Below are 13,063 nucleotides of genomic sequence, written 5' to 3'. Positions count from 1 at the left end.
AATCTCTGTTTTCACTATTAGTATGTCTGCTGATACTGTTCTTTCTTATAGGCAGTTGCTTTTGAAATGTAAACCCAACATATATGTCCACTGGTCTGAAAATACCATAGACTGCAAAAAGCTTCTGAACACAGTACTATTTTTACCACTGTTGTTATGAGCTGAATCTGGTTTGAATCTGGATCAGAAAAATAAATACAAAGCTATTATAATTTTCTGTTATAATCTTATGAGACAGATCATTAAAATGCATCATAATTCACCTGAAATACATGAAAAAGGCTCTTCCAACTTCCATAAATAAGTCTCTCTTAGAAATCAAATCATCTACCATAAGTACTCATTGTTCATGCATTCTACCCAACAGTACATCTTCTGTATCTTAGTATTATTTTTCCTCTTCCATTCTGTATTTCTGTAATTGAATACAGTACCTAGAAATTTTTTTTATAAAAACATTCTTGATACTAGCAAAAAATAATAACAAATTACATGGACTAGAAGCAAAACTTAGTATGATACCTACAAGAAATTCATAGGTTTAAATCTGACTAGTAAAAAGATGAGCAAAGAAAATCAAGGATAGCAGTTAGCGTTCCAGCAGTAACTACTGTAATGGCTCCATATTTCTGTCAATTTTTTTCAGAAATGGGACCACAAATCACAATAAAAACAATAGCTGGATGATCTAATCCAGGATAAGAAACAAACAAACAAAATCACCAGATTTCTGGTAATTAGATGGCTTTTTACATTATAGTTCCTAACCACTAGATAGGACTAAGCACAAATTCTTTGGAAACAATACTACCATGTTTTGTACTGAAGCATCACGGCTGTCTGTGGTTGGCATAAATCCAGATCACATATTTTCTATTTTGAAAAAAACTTTTACTTCAGTGTTCAGCCACTGCTTCTTATGGAAGAAACTGTGTGTTCTCTACTTCCCCTAATCCTCAGTGAATCATAAATTTATAAATTAATTCCAGTTGTTACAGACTAAATACATTAAATACATATTATACATATTATTACATCAATTTTTATTTACTAAAATAGAAGTCTGGGAATGATAAAGCTACACTAAAATGAAATAAATAAGAGCTTCAAAAACTTTTGGTAGAAGAATATTAATTTGACTTGTTTAGCTCAGCCTAGTATATACGGACCAAATTGATAGTGCAATATCTATTTCTAACAAAAAGGCAGTAAAAATAAATGAAAGATGAACTTTTCATTAGAAATATGAATGGTGTATCAGGATTTACAGTTGGGTTACACAACACCATCAATTCAAGGAAAACTGACTATGGATATTAGCTAAAAATGTGTACAGGCAATGGGTTTTTCAGTTTATGGGGAAAGCGACCCTGACTTGGCAGATAAGAAATTTTGCCTTCAAAATAGCTTTTTAATCACTAGGTTTTGTTTTCTAGAGTAAATAAAACTTTTCAACTCAGATTAGGCAATGGAGTTCATTCAACCAAAAATGAAGAAATTGTTTTAAGGAACTCATCATGAAAGGAACTGAGCTATGCTCCAAGTGGCCAAGAGAACAACACTCTGCTTAGTGGTCACATCATTACCACCAGTCTTGTGTCATTCATCCACTGTAGAGGAGGTGTCATTTAATTTCCTCTTCAGCCTGAAGGACTGCAGAAGAGAAGTAAGATCTACTGGTGTAGGAAAATTTGAGGGGAAAATTTTCATCTTTCTTTTTAGCTGTACTTTGCACAGATTGTTTCAAAGAGGGTATGAGCTCTTAACTCACAAGGGGTGACAGAGGATTGGTACACCCTGCCATAGGAGGTGGTTGGAGGGAATACCCTGATTACTTGGCAGCAACATAAAAAAGTAGATTAGGAACCACTTTCAGTGGTTTTGTGAAATCGTTTCCTTGGCTTTTATTATAGTATCTGAAAACTAACCAGAAATGTCAAAATATTTTAGATGCTTTGTGAGACAAACTGTTTTGACATTTTGAAACTGTTATCGTTTTCACTTAATCTGAAACTCTTTTTCCAATTGTGTCCAAATTTTTAAAGCTTCAAGTACCATCTCTTGCTACTTCTGTAGCAAGAAAATTTCCCCAGAATTTCCACAATTATAAATAACAAGATTGCCCTACAAAGATCCAAAGCAGAGTTCTATCTGTTATGAACTTAACCATTATTAATAACCTTCCATAATAAGACGTTCTTCTCTAGACTGTTTTTTCAGGTTTCTGTTCAGTTTCCATTCCATCATCTCCAAATGTTATACACCTTGGCATATAATTTTCATTTTCTTTCCTTTGCCTTTCCTTGCTTGAAGCAAGGCACAGATTACTTTGATCTTATCTGTCCACTTTGACTCTCTTGCAGGCTCAGGAGTTTATAGTGATCACTCTTCTAAGAAATTTAATGTGGAAGTAGAAGGGACACAACATGAAATTTAAATATCACTGTATGAAGAAAATTTATTGTGGGGAGATGAATAATAAATCAGGTCCATTTTCATGATCGTTTTCATGTCAGAAAACAGACTTAGCTTTGGACTTTCTGCACTGAGGTATTATGCCTTTATTTAACAGTGTGCACTGATGACCTACGTCCTTCTGAACTGCTAGAACAGGAAGCATCAAGCAGGGCCACCGTGGACCCACCTAAAGCAGAATGGAACCTGCTAACAAGAGAGACCTTGTACATGCAGCCAATACCACAACGCTGCTCCAGTCCTCAGCTGGAGGAAGATATGAATCGATTTCTCGAAGCTTATCAGCCACATCTTCTCTGTGTAAGACATGATGCAACACTGCATATGTTCTTCTTTCTTTAAATATGGTGGCAAACAAGAACCTATGCAAAACCAAGTCTTGTCTTTGCAAAAATCCCAGATGGAATACATGCAACAAAAAAGAAAATCCTACCATATGTTTGTCATACACAGCTACCACATCAAGGCAAAAATCATAATAAAATGCAGTATGTGTAGTAAGCTTTGAAATGTTGCTCTATAAGCATTAAAAGGAACACCAAGTTCCCAAGCTCCTCTAAAGCTGTGCTCTTTTCATGCCCTGAACTACCAACATCTCATGCTCATGAGTTGGTTCTGCTGGCATGGCCACCAAAGGAATGACAGAATATCTAAGGGCCCATCAGACACGTCCACTGGCCAGCCTGCCACTATGGCCATCTGTTTCTGGACATTGAGCAGAGTAATCCTTCTCTTCCACTGCTTTTGCTCTGAACTGGTCTTTCACTTTTACCTTATGGTAAATTTCATAAAAAATGTCCAGAAGGTATTACAGCTAAATTAAATTTCTACCTACCCACCCTTCTGTCCTGTAGTTACCCTCAAAATGTGCATAAGAAAGCTGGCATCCCAGTGGCTGGAGCTGTGGTTCTCCCTGCACAGCAGCCCCTTGGGAGTTGTATCAGGTTTGTGCAGTCAGGTTTTGGTAATGGGGGAGCTATAAGGGTGGCTTCTCTGAGAAACTGCTTGAAGCTTCTCCCACATCCAGCAGAGCCAATGTCACCCAGCTCCTCCAAGATGGACCCACTTCTGGCCAAGGCTGAGCCAATCAGCCATGATAATGATGCTAAATAGAAAAAAAAATGTTATTGTACAGAAGTAATTGTAGACAGAGAAGACAGGAGTGAGAATACATGAGAGAACCAACACTGCAGACACCACGGCCAGCAAAGGAGGGGGAGAAGGTGCTCCAGGCACCAGAGATACATTTGCAGCTCATGATAAAGACCATGGTGAGGCAGGCTGTCCCCCTGCAGCTAGCAGAGGTCCACAGGGGTGCAGAGATCCACCTGCAGTCTCTGGAGGAGCCCCACACGAGAGCAGGTGGATGCCTGAAAGAAGGTTGTGATTTTGTGACTCTGTGGGAAGCCCACACTGGAGCAGGCTCCTGGCATGACCTGTGGCCCCGTGGAGCCCATCCTACCAGGTTTCTTGGCAGGACTTGTGACCTCACAGGGAACCCATGCTGGAGCAGCCTTTTCTTGGAGAACTGTAAGCCATAGAAGAGGACCCACGCTGGAGCAGTTTGTGAAGAACTGCAGCCCATGGAAAGAACTCATGCTGAAGAAATTCGTGGAAGACTGTCTTCTGTGTGAGGGACTCCAGTCTAGGCCAGGGGAAGGACTCCTCTTCCTGAGGAGGAAGAGGTGGCAGAAACAGCATGTGATGAACTGACTGTAACCCCCATTCCTGTCTCGCTGATAGCTGTGGCGAAGGAGGTAGAGAATCAGGAACAAAGTTATGTCTGGGAAGCAGGGATGGGTAGGGGGGAAGGTATTTTTAAGATCTGTCATGCTTTTTCATTATCTTACTCTGATTTTGACTGGTAATGAGTTCAATTAATTTCCTCAAGTACCATGATAGCAATCGGTGAGTGATCTTCCCCTGCCCGTATATTAACTCATGAGACTTTCATTATATTTTCTCTCCCCTGTCCTGTTGAGGAGGGGAGTGATAGAAAGGCTTTGGTGGACCCTTGGCAGCCAGACATGTTAAACCATCACAGGAATCCACCCAGTCCTTCGCCCCCATGTTTCCTAGGGACAGAGCACTCATTCGTGGCAATCAAGATTTTGGCTGCACCTCAAGCAGGACTTTTGGCAAGGCCTTGGCACCAACACAATTCATACTCCAAGTTCTGTTTTAGCCCCACATGTGTACCATATTCCTCTTCCCTCAGCAGGACTTCTCTCCCGCATGCATTAGGTAACTGCTGGGTACATTTTCTACACTTCAATGTCATTTCCAGTGAGCATTTTACCCTCACAAAATCCAGTGGCCAAGAAGCTGTGCTGCTCCTGCCCGAGGCAGTTGTCCCACACCACCACACTCAGCTTGCCTGGTCCCCTCGCAGTTACAAGGAGCTGGCAACCTGTGAGCCCCCAGGCTGACCCCTCTATCTGGGGAAGGCCCTGGACTACAGCACCCTGCTTTGTTCTCTTTCTCTGCCCTCACCCCTGAGGAAGGATGCTCCTTCAGCCAGGAACCACTTCAGAAAGGCTGTGGCACACTTTCCCTGCCCTCTGCTGGGGTCCGTCAGCAAGTCACCGCTGGTGGGACAGTGACCATGCGAGGTCAGTGACTGCCCCTTGGCAGCTCTCTTGCCCCCAACCCCGTTGGGGCGGTGCTTGGGTTGTTCGGTGGCTGAAGGCCAATGCGAGCATGGCACAGGGTGGCAGGAGGTGGGGGATACACTTTGGAGCCTTGGAAGGCTCTGCCCAAGAGCTGCTGCAGCTGCTTCAGCTGTGAACTTCCTGCCCTGGGGCCCGCTCCCTCAGGGAACCTCCGATGGACAGACTGTTCAGATACGAGGGATTTTGCGCTGAATAAGAGAATGTTTCATGGCAATACATGTAGCAAGGAACTCTTGGATCTGAGGGGATTTTTTCCTTTTCAGTTACATTTTTTATTTGCTGAATTCTCTTCCAGAAAATCATCATTGCTATGTACAGCAACTGCATGCATCCATATTTACATAATTTTCTATCATATTCTTGCAAAATTGCTATTCAGTTATGATAAATATATGCAATCTTTATCATATCTGGCACTGATATTTAAAAACCTCACACTGCAGTGGAAACAAAGATGGATTGCACCAGCTAGGCAGTACTACTTTCATGTGCCAAATTAATGTCTTTCCTCAAGGGATCTTCAGCTCCAGCACTGTCCTTCTTGGACCTTTGCATTGTCACTATACAGGGTAGTAGTTAGTGATACAAGCTTCCCAGTCTCTTCAACTATGAACTTAAAAAAAACCCAACCAAGTCTAAACAGCAAGCTGCAAATTGCAGTAATTTTCACAGCCGAAGGGGTAACGTCCCACACAACAACAAATCCAGACACTTTCATGGCATATGCTCCCATCGCAGCAGAATTGCAGAGAACTCGTACGTACTTCAGCACACTGCGAACAGTGGTGCTCCTCTTCTCTCCTCCATCCTGCCCATGTCCTTCAGCTCCCGCTTCTGTCTATCTCACTGTCCCACAGTGACTGCTACAGTGGTGAACCTCACTCAGTGAGCAGATCCACTGAGGATTTGCTGAAGAGCCAAGGCTGGGTAAAACTAATTTCATTTATTATAAATATTCCTATACTCATAGTGAGTCAAATACTGACTCAGTAAAAATTCTGGCTGAATTAAGTCAGATTCTGCTTTTTAAAGATAATAATTTCTAACTAATTTCTGAAACTATATATATGCATAGTTGAGCTGGTAAATTCATTCCTAAGGAATCTTTGCTAGCAGTAGCTAAACACAAAGAAATGCTTCGTATTTTGTCACCTATAAAGTTCCAACAAAAAGTGTTGGAATAATTGCAGTTTCAGACAGTTAGTTGCCTTTTAAAAAGTGGAGTGTGAATTTCAGCTCGGAAGAGACAACTTTTCTCAAAGAGACATTCATCAGATTATCAGCTTTGTTGGATTCCAGCACCCAAATCCTGTGCCAAACAAAGAGAAGAAACTCTTGAGCAAAGCTTCACACTCTGTTGAGAAGAGCACTGGGTGAAGATTTACAAGACCAAGCACCTCAGCCCTGCTCTGTCAGCAGTCCTGGGCCCGTTTCTTCATTTCTCGGTTTGCATTCCTTGTCGTGCTTTGCTCAAAATGCCATCTCTTTGGGTTAGTTTTGTCACAATGTGACCAGTCAGCAATATTAGTACAGTGGAGACCTACACTTCAGTAGGATTTCCAGGTAGAAGTAATTAACAGAAACAATGTGAATGTAAGAATGAGTCTAGACATAATCTAATTCATCTACTTGTTAGTTTGGGTGTATTTCAGTGTTGTAGGACAGATGAGATGCAATTTTTCCTTACAAAATGAGGAGGGTTCCTCTGTAAACTTCACTTTCCTTATAATTCCAAGAGAATGTACTTTAGAAGAGCATTAAGAGAAGTGAATAAGGTTTTAGTTTTACACAGGATGGTATTATTCTTTATCTTAATTCATTTCCTGAAAGGAGTTGTAAAGCACTGGAGCTCCCTTAGAGGTGCAGAGAAGGTCAGATGACTTCCTATCACATGCACAGTGACATTGGTTTGGGTTGCTTGGTGAGAGGAGTCCTTTCACTAATAATGTTGTTCAAATTGTATTATATAGTAAAAGATGATCCATTGTCAGTCAGAATTTCACTAGTCTGTCTTGAATGATAAGTATCAGAGTTTGTCCTTGAACTACGTTTATTGTCTTTCTTGTACCTCTTGCACCATAGGTCCTTCATTAGCTTCACAAAGTAACTTCTGAACTTCACTCCAATAAATGCATAGAGCACAGGGTTTACACAACAGTGTAAAAATGCTATGGCTTCAGTGGTGTACTTTGCATAAGCCATTATCTTGTCACTGTCACAAGATTTGTCGATCTTGCCCATGTTGACAGCTGTCATGAGAAGAACAATGTTATAAGGTACCTGGCAAACTAGGAAAACAGCTACAATTAATACAATCACACGGATTGCTTTGTTTCTTTTGGAATTCTGAGCTTGCTGTAGGGATTTGACAATGAAGGCGTAGCAAAAAATCATGAATATGAAAGGTATAAAAAATCCAAATGCAACTTGTAGCCACAGCAGCAGTGATTTCAGCATTGTGCTTTCAGACATTCCATCAAATCTGTGATCACAAATCTCTTTGGTTTCATTGGAGAAGCTGTAACTTTCACTGTACAGAAAAGAGGGACTAGAGATTAAAATTGAAGATATCCACACAGCCAAACAAATGAGTTTACTATATGCGAGAGTCCTTGCCCTGAGTTTAAAAGACTTTGTTGCCTGTACGATAGCAATGTACCGGTCCACGCTGATAAAGGCCAAAAGCAGCATGCCACAGCTGAAGTTGATTGCATAGATGCCTCTAGTCATTTTGCAAATGAAATCACCAAAAATCCATTCGTCAGCAGCATAATTCACTGCCCACAGTGGAAGAGTAAGAACAAACAATATGTCTGCTATGGCCATGTTGAAGAGGTACACGTCTGTCATGGACTTGGTTCTTTCATACAAAGCAAAGGTCATCACTACAAAGATGTTACCAAAGAGGCCGATGATACAGATCAGTGAATATGCAACTGGAAGAAATGCTTTTGTGAAGTTCCTGACTTCCAGCTTAGAACAAGGTGGCATGATTAGAGAAGCATAGTCTGAATAATAGGGGTAGTCTGTGGAACGAGGGTCTGTCTGTAAAAAAGAACACCGGTTAACACACAGATGTTAATCTCTAGTGCCTGTATAGTAGCAACATGGTAGATAGCTGACCACACATTCCAATTACAAGTTCATTTAACAGTACAGACAAGACTTGTAAGAACTATCTAGGAAATTTCATAAAATCATACTTAAACTACAAACATGGAAATAATCCTTTTGGATGGCCCAAAAGTCTCCATATTTAAATACATTATGAAGAAAGGACTAGTCTGCTGTCACAGAAGACTCTACAGTGTGAAAGTCTGAGTTTGAATTAGGTGTCTAGTCTTCCTTTACCATTAGAGAAGGCAAACATGCCTTTCTAGCGTGTTATGCATTTCATACTAATGTAGCTTGACTAAATCAAGCCCAAAAATGATTACTTCTCTCTACTCAGCTAGACAGGCAACCTATGATGGCTAGCCTGAGACCACAAACACCAAACCTGTAGTGCAAATCCAATAAACAGTGTGCTTTAACAGTAAACTCTGCTGTCAAAAACATCTCATCAGATTATCATTCCTGAAATTATAGTGTTTGGATCTGCAGCCTCAAAGAGCTGCATTTTCAATTCCAAGCATCAATAGATGAGGGCCACTGTGAAGATATCATTGGTTAACTCTTCCTCAAGGCATGAAGAACTCACCAACTATCTGCCAATGTGGTGGAATGTGTGGCCATCGCTTTATTGATGTACTAATATAGTTTATCAATTAGGTACTTACAAAATTCATTTTGGCAGTACACTTCTCAGAAAAATATGTTCAGAAGGACTTCAAAATACTTTCCCAAGTATTTCTGAAAAGAAAATAAAGCAGGTTGGATGAGGAAACCAGCACAAGAAGTGTGAACAAGTAGAAAAACAAAATTGGAAATAAGACTTCTCAAAACAAAATCTCATCACTGGAGCATGGCAACAAATCACAAATCTCTACAAAATGTGCAGTTGTAGAAAGTGAATGGTTTTTATCAGTGTCATTAAGAGCACAGTCTTACGTATTGAATGTTTATTCATAGGCTAATAAGTGATATATGAGAATATGTGACTCTCACTTCACATTAAATTTGCACCACAAAAAATTAGAATAAATTAAATTTTACTTTGAGAACTTCTGTATGACAATGGCAATCTGTGTATTGAGGGAAATATGGAAAAAATAAACAGCACTCCGTTATACTTCATAACAGTAGTGCGGCACTTAACCTTTTATTTCCACTCTGACACTTTATCAGTGTGTCTTAGCACTTTCAACATCACATTATTTGTCCTTTTTTGTTACACTAGTGAGGAAATTGAAGAGCAATTAGAATAATAGCCTCTTATAGTGTAAAGGACAGTACACAACGTATGAACAGACTGAGCACTGGTGTTTTGTTTTTGTTGAGTGCGCAGATGTATAGTGCAGTGTTCAGTGTGCAGTTCAGACAGAACCCTATGAAAACAATTTGTTTTCTTTATCATTGTGATACCTAACTGTTTTATAAATGGTGCTTACTTAATTTGCACAACACCCTGCGGTGAGGAAGTATTACGACCTTTATTTACAAGGGAGAACCTGACTCATTAGAGTTAAGCATCCACTTGAGATGCTCAGTTTGAGACACGTATCCCCCTCCACATCACTTCTAAGAGCACTTAAAATGATGAAGGACTTCAGCTACATAAAGGATTAAATGCCTTGACTGTTTGCATCCAGGACAGACTTCTGCAAATCAGATCACAGAGTCTAAGGTCACAGAAAAATAAAATGGGGAAGAGGCCATTGGTGGCCACATGTGGAAAGCTGGGCTTGTTCCACCTCACACAGGACCCCATGGGCAGGAGACTTAATCCCTCAGCATTCCTTGCATGAATTCAGTCCTTCCCTTCTTTCCATTAGCTGGTCTCTGAGAACTGCATCTATCAGCAAGGCAGTAATTTCAGGGGCTGGATGACACAAGGTCCCATATTTGTTAAGGCTATGAACAGCAGTTTTGTCTAGAGTTTGTCTGCTTTTTGCTAGTCATGCTACTAATTGGGAAGAGCCCATGGGTCAGCTTTAAGTCTACAAAAACAAAACCTTCTTGTTTGGGAATTACCTAATGGTGAAAACGAAAGAGAGAGGGAGAGAAATTGTAAAAGTGGGGCAGATGAAGTCCAGATAGAAGAGGGAAATTGGGGTGGGGAAAGGACAGAATACTCTCCAAAAACATAATGAGGATGACTCACGTGGGGATGCTGGCTCATGACAGAGGGCTGCAGTTGGGTAAGGACCTGAACTATACGAAGTTGCTAAGGTATCGCAGCTTATCTGGATTTCCTGTCCTTTAAACAAATATTTAACCATCTCTCCAGCTTCCTCTGCTGGCTTTTCAAAACTGATTTTTAGAAGCTGCAGGAATATGGCAGCCTGAAAGTGCTTGAACACCTTCTGAAGCAAATTTCAAAAAACTTAATGGTGTCTCTCAGAAGTGCAGAGATGTATAAGGCAAGCAGGCAAGTTATGCAATTAACCTGGGGCTGTGGTCCCCTAGCCCATCTTTGGACAATTTTAGTCACTGTCTGCTGCTTTACACTTTCTGATCTCATCCAGCCAGACACTCATGACCTTGCTTGGTGTTTCTTTTACCCTTTGCACTTGGCTGCAGCTACAGTAACTCTTCAGTTGGACAGAATTAAAGGGGCACCTGTCTAGGTTATTATTTTAGAAACTGTTATTTTATTGTTGTAAGAAAAATACCATTCTAGGTGTCTGCCATTCACGTCTGTTTAAGACCTACGTGGTTAAAATATACAAAGAGAGTCTGACAGCATATCTTCTCTATAAACAAGAAGATATAATTCCACTTAGACCAAGCCACTCTGGAACATGAACATAACATACAGAAGGAAGATGAGTGGGTGAAGGTATTTGGAAGAAAGGGAGCACAGGTGTTTCCTACAGCCTGCAAGGAGGGCTAAGAAGGGACATCTTTCCAGATTATCACTGAGAAAAGGCTCTTTAGCTCACAGAAGAGCTCAGGAGAGATCATATGGGGAACAACAACTACTCATCACAGGAGAGATGCATATTCTCCCTGATTCTACAGGAATTCAGAAGGCACCACCAGCCACACACTTATTCACAAAATTACTTCCACTGGCCAGCAGAACCTTCCTGAGCATGGTTAGTATGAGAATTGCAGCGAAGGACTCAAACTGAAGTCAGAATTGCAGAGATCAGGTTTAGACCTGATTTAAATCTCTTGAGCTGACTTCCTTCTCTGAATTTGAAATGGCATTCACTGAAGTTATTAAAAACATGCACTGGCTGCTGAGGAAGCTGAATCAGAATTCTTATAAACACAATTTCCTTTTTGATTTAAATCTTTCTAGCAGTGTTTCAGTAGGCACCTTTATAATCTGTATATTTACATCTTTATTTAGCATTAATGTATTAGGTAAATTTAAAAATAAATTTCCATATATATATATATGTAAGGTGGTGTGTGCTAGCATTGGTTATGTACTACATATGGGCACATGTCTGTGCATGTGTATTCAAAAACACTTATGTTCTGAATATTAAATATATAAGCCTTGAATTTTTGAGCTTAGTGTTTTTCCACTTTACCCACATCATCACATTTCTTTTCACTATGAAAGCAGTGGGTGAGTACTCAAAAGTAAGACTAAACCACAATCTTAAGAAAAAACATACTATTTGAATTATACAAACAAAAGACAATGCATAAAGACAGACCTGAGGGGAAAGACAGAATTCTTGGAAGAAAAACATTCAGTCATCAAGTAATTTTAAGAATAGTCCATCCTTATAAGTACAATCCCACTTACATGTTCAGTTTAATACATTTGCCACAGATATACATGGATTATAGATTACCTGTTTTATTTTAGTACTTACCCAATTTGAAAATCATCTGAAGGCTGGGGGAAAGAGGATGTGTGATTCTTTTAAGGTCTATTTTGGCTGCCTCAAGCACATTTGCCACCAGCCTCAACAGGAGTACACTCTAATTTAGAAAACAAGAAATAACAGCATTAGTTAAAGGCACAGAGTTAAATTGAAATAACCACCACTTCCTCCTCACAAGCAACAGAAATCATCTGGTTTTTTATGTAAAGGAAAATGTTTCTGTGCTGAAAACATGCAAGCTGGAGGCAAATATTTTATTAATTTACTTATTAGTCTACCTGTGTAATGATATTATTTTTAAAATAATCAAGCTAGAATTAGAATCATAAAAAGCAAGGTGTTAATTGCCATTGTTCTCAGAATGCATCCCAAATGATTACCTGGTTTTGCAAGGGTGCATTTAATGTCACACAGATGAGTAGTTTCAACTTCAGTCATTTAAATCAAAAAGACTGCTTAGAGTAAAACTGTGAAATGAGACAAGTAATAATTGATTAGTAACTGTTTTAGAAGAAAAAAAATAGTAATCCGTTATATGTCAAGGTGCACATAACCCAAATGTTTGTCCTGATCTGCTAACAACAAAATGTGTAAATGCAGGTAAATAAGTAAAATGTGGTTGTATTTGCCTGTTTGGCACAAACATTTGCTGTTCATGTTCATGCTGCTCAGGTCTGTTGCTAAAGTTAGTTGGAACTAGACATGAAAATATTTCCTTTCCTGATTTCTGAATTTTAAAACCTAGAAACTTTATTTTCTAGGCCTTGGTTCTGAACATAACTTAAGATGTTTGCATTAGCAGGAAGGGGGAAAAAACCAAAAAAAAATGTAAACCCCCCCTCTCTGAACTCCTGATTTATTTTAGAAATTGTGTTTGTCATCTCATTAGAGACACCATATGTCATAAATACAGACAGTCTTGTAAGAGTCTAAGACATTATTAAATTAATAGAACACTGGACATAA

General features: G+C 39.6%; 1 protein-coding gene across 1 annotated transcript; it reads right to left on the bottom strand.

The window, feature by feature from the left end:
- Positions 1-5,416: 5,416 nt before the first annotated feature.
- CCR6 (C-C motif chemokine receptor 6) lies at positions 5,417-12,187 on the bottom strand. Its single transcript, XM_010391619.4, has 3 exons — positions 12,086-12,187; positions 8,927-8,999; positions 5,417-8,192 (listed from the first exon to the last, which is right to left on the bottom strand). The coding sequence occupies exons 2-3, from the start codon at positions 8,933-8,935 to the stop codon at positions 7,110-7,112; spliced, it is 1,092 nt and encodes a 363-aa protein (XP_010389921.1). The 5' UTR covers positions 8,936-8,999; positions 12,086-12,187; the 3' UTR covers positions 5,417-7,109.
- Between the last annotated feature and the right edge of the window lie 876 nt (positions 12,188-13,063).

Source organism: Corvus cornix, chromosome 3, assembly GCF_000738735.6.
Source record: "Corvus cornix cornix isolate S_Up_H32 chromosome 3, ASM73873v5, whole genome shotgun sequence".
NCBI lineage: Eukaryota > Metazoa > Chordata > Aves > Passeriformes > Corvidae > Corvus > Corvus cornix.
The sequence above is the reverse complement of the archived record's forward strand: the minus strand, read 5'-3'. Positions and strand labels throughout refer to the sequence as shown.